Source organism: Hyaena hyaena, unplaced genomic scaffold (assembly GCF_003009895.1).
Source record: "Hyaena hyaena isolate Hyena2069 unplaced genomic scaffold, ASM300989v1 scaffold_137, whole genome shotgun sequence".
NCBI lineage: Eukaryota > Metazoa > Chordata > Mammalia > Carnivora > Hyaenidae > Hyaena > Hyaena hyaena.
In genome coordinates this window covers 2693933-2703808 of record NW_024080769.1, presented here as the reverse complement: position 1 = coordinate 2703808, position 9876 = coordinate 2693933, and the positions used below count along the sequence as shown (strand labels likewise).

Below are 9876 nucleotides of genomic sequence, written 5' to 3'. Positions count from 1 at the left end.
GGCTCTGGCTTGGCTGCAGCCCAATCTCAGTCTCCAAGACTGTGGGAGGGTGGGGACTCACCCTCAGAGGAGGGGCTCCCCATGGTCTGGTAAAGAATGCCCTGGGGAGGAGGCATCACCAGCCATTTGCATGAGCCCTGGGACCTTGGCCCCCTCAAGTGTTTGTAGCTGAGTGGGAGCTGCTCACTGCTCCCTGGGTAGGAGCAGGTATTGGCAGGAAGCCAGCCTCAGCACGGTCTCTTTGGCATAATGTCCAGTATAACCTTGAACTGGAGGCTGGCAAGGGTTTTCCCCTGTTTTGAAGTCGTCAATTGCCTCCACTCCAGCCTCAGAATTGGAAACTGAGGTGATGGGCAGATGAGAGCATCAGAGCTAATTAGGTTGGGAATTTTGAGGCTCCTTTCCAGGCCTCAGATTCTGTGATGTTCTAAGAGTGAGCTCTTGGGACACAGGACCTATGGTGGATATACCTTAGTCTTTCTAGTGTCTAGCTAGGAGCCAAGCACCAAACATGGGGAATGTTTATTGACTGAGTGGATGAATGAGTGAAAGGCTCCATCTTGATGCTCAACCAGTCTCCTCCTTCCCCAGTAGTTGTTACAGATGGCATTATCCCCAACAGCCACAGAGCTTCTCCTGGCCTCCGTTGTCTTCTGTCTGGTGTTCTGGGTGGTCAGGGCTCGGCAGCCTCAGGTTCCCGAAGGCCTGAAGAGTCCACCGGGGCCCTGGGGCTGGCCTCTGCTCGGGCACATACTGACCTTGGGGAAGAGCCCCCATCTGGCGCTGGCAAGGCTGAGCCAGCATTATGGGGACGTGCTGCAAATCCGCATTGGCTCCACACCTGTGCTGGTGCTCAGCAGCCTGGACACCATCTGGCAGGCCCTGGTGCAGCAGGGCGATGACTTCAATGGCCGGCCTGATCTCTACAGCTTCACTGTAATCACTGATGGCCAAAGCTTGACCTTCAGCGCAGACTCTGGACCGGTGTGGGCTGCCCGCAGGCGCCTGGCCCAGAGCGTCCTCAACACCTTCTTGACTGCCTCAGACCCGGCTTCCTCGTCCTCCTGCTACCTGGAAGAGCATGTGAGCAAGGAGGCTGAGGTCCTCATCAACAGGTTTCAGAAGCAGATGGCAGAGGTTGGGAGCTTTGACCCCTATACCCAAGTAGTGCTGTCAGTGGTCAATGTCATTGGCACCATGTGCTTTGGGCAGCGCTTCCCTAAGGAGAGTGAGGAGATGTCCAGCATCCTGAGGAGCACCAATGAATTTGTGGAGAATGTGATCTCCGCCAACCCTGTGGACTTCTTCCCCATCCTTCGATACTTCCCCATCCCTGCCCTGCAGAAACCAAGGCCTTCAACCAGAAGCTGGTATGGTTCCTGCAGAACATTGTCCAGGAGCACTACCAGGACTTTGACAAGGTGAGCCCAGGGTGCTGGTGAGGCTGCAGGAGGCACCCTGCAGGGCCTGTGTGCGGTCCCTCTCACCCAGCTTCAAGGCACACACACAGCTGACATGCTGCTGTCAAGGCGTAGGAAAGCTCTGGAACACCCTGGACTGGCTGTGTGACCTGGCAACAATCCCTCTTCGTCTCTGGCCTCGGTTTCCTCATCCCTACAGCCTCCCTCTCAGGGTTGCTCAAAGCCCTAGAGATATTTGGCTGTGAAGGGGGCCCTGGCAGAGTCCTGCAATGTGGGGGGGCTGTTATCATAAGGCTTTTGTTCTGCGGGAACCTGAATGCTGACGGAGGCTAATCCCCAGCTCAGGTAGCACTTTGCTTCCTAGTCCTCACCCCAGTCTCCTCCTCTGAAACTGGACCCCTGGGGTTATTGGGAGGAAGGGTCCCCAGGGCTGCCACCAGCTCTTGCTATATAAGCCCAACTTACTGCCTACAGGCCAGGGGGAGGCACCCTGTGGCATGGGGTAAGGTCCAATGGTTGGCCCTGGAAGTACAGGCTTGTCCCTAAGATTTTGTCCTTACAGAATAACATCCAGGACATCATGGGCGCCCTGTTGAAGCACTGTAAAAAGGGCTCCAGAGCTAATGGTGGCCACATCACTTGTGAGAAGATTGTCAACCTTATCAGCGACATTTTTGGGCCTGGCAGGAATCAGACCTTTGCTCCTCCATCCATTAGTGCCTGCTGTTCACCCACAGACTTGCTCAGCCCCTGAGTACATCAGAAAATTTGCCAACCACATACCAGATGGTGCAGAACATACAGACACCTGGCCCATGTTCAGGGTCAGAGTCCAGGCCAGCCAACAATGCTCAGTGGAAATTCAATCAAGCCCCTCTCTGCCTCTGGGCCTCAATTTCCCCACATGAACAATTAAGGGTTCTCTAGCCTGTAAGTCTGAGTCCCTGTAATTCCAGAAACTAATGATAAATCCAGTGACCAAATATCCGTTGAGGAGATCTGGCTCTGCCCCCAGAAAACTCATGGGAGGGGCTGGAGCAGGCAGGGGGGAAGGAGGCAGAGAAAGCAATGCATGGTACATACATGCGGGGTGCTTAGGGACAGCTGGTTTCTTGTTCTTGTCCTCCTTCCTTCCTACCTTGCACCGTGCTGCCCAGGATTTGACACTGTCACAACAGCCATCTCCTGGAGCTTTGTGCACCTTGTGAAAAGTCCTGAGAAACAGAGAAAGATCCAGGAGGAGCTGGGTACGTAGCAGAGATGCATTGGCTGAGAGAAGCCTTGGGATCCTCAGGTCATTTGTTCAATCTACATATGGCTGTTATGTGCCTAATAGGGGACATAATGGGGGATGTAATAGGAGACGCAGATGCCCTGGAGCAGTCAGGGAAGCCCTAAGCCCTGTTTGGTCTTCTGTGTTCTACAGACACAGTGATTGGCAGGGCATGGCAGCCCCGGCTCTGACAGATTCCAGCTGCCCTACCTGGAGGCCTTAATCTTGGAGACCTTCCGACACTCCTCATTCATCCCCCTCACTCTCCCCTATAGGTAAGTTCTCCTTATGCTGCCCTGCCACCTTTGAAGTCCTCACCATGTCTCTTCTTCCCATCTTCTCAGCCCTGGCCTTGGCTCACATCTCAGCATCTCATTCTGGCCGGTCCCCAAGTTCCTCACAGACCCTCAGCCTCTAGTCTGTTCCCAACCAGTCCAAGCATGATCAAACTACCCCACTTTCAGGATAAAGTCACACTCCTGATCTCAGCTCTCCTTCACCTCTGCTCACATTCCCTCCCTGCAAGTACTCTCAGCCCAGCCAGGCCGGCCTCACTGCAGCTCACCAGCATGCTGCAGCCAACCTCCAATTCTGCTTCTGCTGGACCTTCTCCCTGGAATGCCATCTATCCTCTTCTCTGGCTACCAGAATCCTGTGCTTGCCCCAGGTCAATCCTGACACAAACTTCCCTTCACCTAGCAGGCTTTCCTGACTCAAATGGCTGGCACAGATTCATTCTCTGATATCTTGTAGAACTTTCAGCCATTTGTCTTTAATTACGTCCTAGGATTTTAACAATGTCAAAAGAGTTAGTGAACACTTACTTCCATCCATCTATTGGTCTAATCATTCCTGGAACAAGAGGTCTGACTCCTCAGCCAAGCTGGGAACTCCCCAGGGCTGGCCCAGACAGTCTTCTTCTTGGCGCCAGAGGATGGCCAAATGCACAGCCAGACACACAAAAAAGTTCAGTAAACACTTGCTTTGTTGAAGGTGAAAAACAGGAGCTGAGGAAGGGGAAGGATAATTTCGCCACTCTTTTTTTTTTTTTTTTTGAATAGTTTATTTACTTTTGAGACAGAAGGAGACAGCATGAGTGGGGGAAGGCAGAGAGAGGGAGACACAGACTCCAAAACAGGCTCCAGGCTCTGAGCTGCCAGCACAGAACCCGATGCGGGGCTCGAACCCACAAACCACGAGATCATGACCTGAGCCGAAGTTGAACACTTAACTGACTGAGCCACCCAGGCGCCCCTAATTTCACCACTCTTGACATTCCCTCCCAGTGTGGGGTATGGAGACTGTGGTGAGCAAGCTATTGGGCTGGAGTGGAAGTAGGAGAGAATACCTCCCAGAGACATGCCCCAGTTTTCCTTCCCTGAGCCTGACAGCCCCCTCTTCCTTCCTCAGCACAACGAGGGACACGACATTGAATGGCTTTTACATCCCCAAGAAACACTTGTCCTCATAAACCAGTGGAGGTCAATCATGACCAGTGAGTATACATCCTCCACTAAAAACTATGTGAGACTCAGCAGTCAGGAAGGCTGTCTGTCCCCCTGGGAACTGGGTATATGATAGAAGGATGGGGCCTCGATTGCTATATATAGTCTGTTCTAAGTAACAGACTTTGGGTCCATGTTTCTCAAACTGTAGTGCACATAGGAAAATGATCAGCAGGTTGGTTAGATTAGGGTGCCTCATCCCCCAAGATTCCACTTTGGTAGGTAAAATGGAGTACCTCAGGTGACTCTGATGGCAATGGCTTGGTGACCTCTCTTTAGAAAATCCCCCTCTAGCCTGTAGGTGGGGGGGGCATATAATTTACCACTTAAACTGGGGTGCTCCTAAGTGTGAAAAGGAATACTGCCAACCATTACTCCAAAACAATAATCATAAACCAGGATGTACTGTTGACTCCCCTGTATACTGAGTAGGATGGAGATAATGTTTTCCTCCTTTTAATTTCTTTTAGTTGAAGCATTATTTCTTTAAAATAACAAATTAATATTTAAAAGCCCCATTTGTAAGGTCGATCATCTTAGAGAGAGATTTGTAAAAGAAATAAGCAGCAAAGTACAGTTTGGCCGCTCTCTCAACTCTCTTTTCATCACTCTCCATCTATTCTAACACTTGTACCATCAACAGAAGTCTCCACCAGGTCTTTCCTCCCAGGGTCTCCCCCACCCAGAAATCCCATCTCCTCTGTTCCTCTTGCAGGAAGGTGTGGGGGGAATCCATCTGAGTTCCGGCCAGAGCGATTCCTCACTGCTGATGGTACTGCCATCAACAAGACTTTAAGTGAGAAGGTGATGGTCTTTGGCCTGGGCAAGCGCCGGTGTACAAGGGAGGTCCTGGCCAAGTGGGAGATTTTCCTCTTCCTAGCCATCTGCTGCAGCAGCTGGAGTTCAGCGTGCCAGCAGGTGTGAAAGTAGATCTAACTCTCATCTGTGGGCTGACCATGAAGCACCCCCACTGTGAGCATGTTCAGGCATGGCCACGCTTCTCCATGAAGTGAAGACACCAGCATGCCAAGGCAGAGGGAGGGGTGAGGATCGCCCATGAGTCCACAACCCTTGTTTGTTCCCCTCTTTCTTAAATGAAAGCTTTGTTGAGGTATAATATACATACCATACAATTCACTTTCTTAGACAATCCAATGGCTTTTAGCATATTCACAGATCTTGTGGGGTTCCTGGATCCAGTTTCAACATAGGGGGGTATCCCCACACACACAACACCAAGCAATTCTTGGACACCAAATGGATGTCCAAGAATTCAACTCAATTTTGACACTGTCTACCTACAGATAGCATTATACTTCACAGGTTAAGGGCTCAATCCTACAGGACTGCACCCCACCAACCTGACTTCAGTTGCTAGTCAGAAGCCCCAGGCTGCTACCTGTGCTTCTGACCAACCAGCTTCAGACTGGAAGTTCCAATGACCTCCTCCTCCTTAGGTTCTTTAACTTGCTGGAGTGACCCACAGAACTCAGGGAGACACTTACCTATGTTTATCAGTTTATTAAAAGATATGATGAAAGATAGGAATCAGCAGCCAGACAAAGAGATACACAGAGCGAAGTCTGGGGAAGGGGTATGGAACTTCCATGCCCTCTCCAAGCACACCATTCTCCCCAATCTCTGGGTGTTCACCAACCTGGAAGCTCTTGATCCCAGTTCTTTTGGGATTTTTATGGAGGTTTCATTGTATACTCAGGACTGACGAAGTCATTGACCACTGTCTAATTGAACCACCAGCCGCTTTCCCCTCCCCAGAGGTCAGGGAGTGAGACTGATCCAACACTCTAGTCATATGGTTGGACCTCCTGGCAACCAGCTCCAAAAGTTGCCTTCATTAATACAACAAAAGACAAGGCACCTGGGTAGCTCAGTCAGCTCAGCATCTGACTCTTGACTTCGACTAAGGTCATGATCCCAGGGTTAAGCCCACACTGAGCATGGAGCCTGCTTAAGGTTCTCTCTTTCTCTCATTCTGTCCCTCTCCCCCACTCACTCACTCTCTAAAATATGTATATATTTTATATAAATATTAAAACAAAAGACCTCTTTATCACTCTCAACACTTAGGAAATTCCAAGGGTTTAGGAAGCTGTGAGCGAGGATCTGTGGACAAAGACCAAATATATATGAGAAATAGATGTTTGGTCATTTAGATGACCATTTAGATGACCAAACATCTATTTCTCATAAATCACAAATTGCAACAGAGTTTTGCTAACACACCACAATCAATTTTAGAAACTTCTCATCTACTGGAAAAGAAAGCCCACACCCACTGGCAGTCACTCCCAGCCCTAAGCAACTACTAATCTACTTTCTGTCTCTATAGATTTGCCTACTTTGCACATTTCATATAAATGCAGTTATACAACAGGTGGTCTTTTGTGACTGGCTTCTTCACTTAGTGTATTGTTTTCAAGTTTCATCCATATTATAGCATGCATCAGTATCAGATTTCTTGAGTCCTAAGAGTAGGCCTAGGTTTGTTTCCTCCATCACTGAGGGCACATTGTTCATTGCTCTCTCTTCTCTCCTTTCCTGTTTGACCCAAGTCTTTTAACACTTGAAGGGAACATGAAGGAAGAGATCCAGCCTTGTGGACCAAACCCAGATGGCTGAATGGGGATACCTCATGCCCCAATCCTCAAAACACCTGACTTCTCACAAGACCTTCATTTGTTCATCCATAGCTAGGGGAGGATAAATTCCCCAGAAGGGCTTGGGTTATCTGCAAGAGGCCCAGGTCTTCTTTTGCAAAGGGAACGATCAAAAGAGTGAAAACAGAAGCCACAAAATGGGAGAAAAGAATTGCAAATCATATATCTGATAAGGGATTAACCTCCAGAATACATGCAAAGAAATCCGCAAAGAAATCCTACAAATTGACAGGAAAACAAACAACCCAACTTAAAAATGGGCAAAAGAGGGCCGCCTGGGTGGCTCAGTCGGTTAAGTGCCGACTTTGGCTCAGGTCATGATCTCACGGTTTGTGGGTTCCAGCCCTACATCGGGCTCTGTTGCTGACAGCTAGCTCAGAGCCTGGACCCTGCTTCAGATTCTGTGTCTCCCTCTCTCTCTGACCCTCCCCTGTTCACGCTGCCTCTCTCTCTCTCAGAAATAAATAAAACATTAAAAATTTTTTTTAAAAAATTGGCAAAAGACTTGAATAGAGTTCTCTAAAGCAAATATGCAAATGATAAGAAGCACATGAAAAGATGCTGAACATAATTATTATTAAGGAAATGCATATCAAAACCACAGCGAGATATCACTTCACACATATTAGAATGGCTATAATAATAATTTTTTAAAACCTAGATGGTTACAAAAATAATTTGTTATATAAATATAAGTGGTTACTTCATTGTAAACATAAAGCAAAAACCTGTGACAGATACACGAAAGAGAAAGAGAAAGGAATCTAAACATACCACTACACAGATGCACACACACAACATAGAAGTAAAAAAATAAAATGAGTAATTGTGGAAAGTACTACAGACAAGACTGTCTGCTCCATGTTAGCTGTGTCAATACCTACACATGGATGAATAAGTGAAATGAATTTCACATGGTAGTCATTTTTGTTGCCATTTTTCTAGTATCAGATGTAGTACTGATCTCACACTATTTAGTTTTGTTAACATATAAATTCTGCTCATAATAGATCTTGATCCAAATCTATAATGATATAGAGTTTGGAGAGTAGCAGACATTCACATGTTTGTCCACAAGTAAATTAGTAAGACCACACAATAGAAAGGCACAGTCCAATTTCTTTTCATACAATCTAGTTTAATGGGAGTATTGAGCCCTTAAAATGTGGCTGATCCAAATTCGCATGTGCTATTAGTATAAATTGCACTCTAGATTTTGAAGATGTACAAAGAATATAAAATATCTCAATTTTGTATATTGGTGAAATTATATTTTTGGTACAGTGTGTTAAGTAAAATGTTATATTCAAAATTTAAAAAAAAACAAAAACAAAAGGAGCACTTGGGTGGCTCAATCAGTAGAACATCCAACTCTTGATCTCAGGTCTTGATCTCACTCAGGGTTGTGAGTTCAAGCCCAGTGTTAGGTGTGAAACCTATTTAAAAACAAAAACAAAAAACAAAATAAAAACAAAAACACACCACTATAAAAAATAATCAAATCACAAAGGAAGAGAGCAAGAGAAGTAGAGGAGCAGAAGAAATACAAAAGAGCCACAAAACAATTAACAAAATGGCAATCACTACATATCAATAATTATTTTAAATGGAAATGGACTAAATGCTCCTATCAAAAGACAGAATGGATGAACAGATTAAAACAAAACAAAACAAAACAAAAACAATACCTATCTATATGCTGCCTCCAAGAAACCCATTTCAGATGTAAGGACACACACACAGACTAAAAGTGAAGGTGTGGTAGGGTCCCCTCCCTAAGGAGAGAGAAAAAAAGGGAGAGAAAACCTCAAGGTAACTTGGCTGTGCGCCTACATGAGAACATCCCTCATGACCTTGTAAACCGAGACTACCTAATCAGACTGCATGTTTATGTGTGTTACCATATAACAAAGAAATAGACAAAGAAATAGAAAATGTATTTTTAAAAAAACTATGCCACGTGATGTTCGGCGCTCAGTTCTTTGGGTATGAGACCCAACTGAGCAGTGCCGGCATGAATAAAAGTTGCTTCCTGGATAAAAAAAGCCTCAGTGTCACGACTCTCTGTGAGAGAATCCTGTTACAAAGGGATGGGAGAAAAACAAAGAAACCAAAAGAAAGTTGGTGTGGCTATACTCGCATCAGACAATAAAGAGCTTAAAAAAGACCATGGGGCACCTGGGTGGCTCAGTCGGTTAAGCGTCCAACTTCGGCTCAGGTCATGATCTCCCGGTTCGTGGGTTTGAGCCCCGCGTCGGGCTCTGTGCTGACTGTCAGCTCGGAGCCTGGAGGCTGCTTCGGATTCTGTGTCTCCCTCTCTCTGACCCTCCCCTGTTCATGCTCTCTCTTAGAAATAAATAAAAACATTTAAAAAAATTAAAAACAAAGACTGTAATAAGAGACAAAGAAGGTCATTACATAATGATAAAGGAATCAATCCAGTAGAAGGATATGACACTTGTAAATACTTATGCACCCAACACAGCAATACCTAAATATATAGAGTAAATACTAACATACCTAAAAAGAAAAATAGACAGTAATACAATAATAGTAGGACACTTTAAATTTTTAATGTTTTATATATTTTTGGGAAAGAGGGAGAGAGAGCACAAGCAGGGGAGGAGCAGAGAAAGAGAGAGACGCAGAACTTGAAGCAGGCTCCAGGCTCTGCACTGTCAGCTGAGAGCCCAACATGGGGCTCAGACTCAGGAACCATGAGACCATGACCTGAGCCGAAGTCAGACGCTTAAACAACTGAACCACCCAGGCACCCTTACCACAATTTTTCTGAAAAGCAAATAACATAATGAAATATCGTGTGCAGTAAAAAGAAATAAGCTACCAAAGTGATAAAAAGACAGGGAGGAACCTTAAATGCCTGTCACTAAGAGAAAGAAGCAAATCTGAAAAGGTTACCTATTTTATGATTCCAACTATATGATATGCTGGAAGAGGAAAAATGATGGAGACAGAGAAAAGATCGGTGGTTTCCAGGA

The 9876-nt window shown here is 46.3% G+C and overlaps 1 protein-coding gene across 1 annotated transcript; it reads left to right on the top strand.

The window, feature by feature from the left end:
- Window positions 1–603: 603 nt before the first annotated feature.
- Window positions 604–5318, top strand: LOC120235751 (cytochrome P450 1A2-like). The gene is given in 10 exon segments (XM_039238210.1): window positions 604–1345; window positions 1348–1421; window positions 1984–2104; window positions 2579–2668; window positions 2848–2878; window positions 2880–2969; window positions 4105–4145; window positions 4148–4189; window positions 4915–5079; window positions 5082–5318. Coding segments are annotated over 10 exon segments (1527 nt in total). The 3' UTR covers window positions 5213–5318.
- The last annotated feature ends 4558 nt before the right edge of the window (window positions 5319–9876 follow it).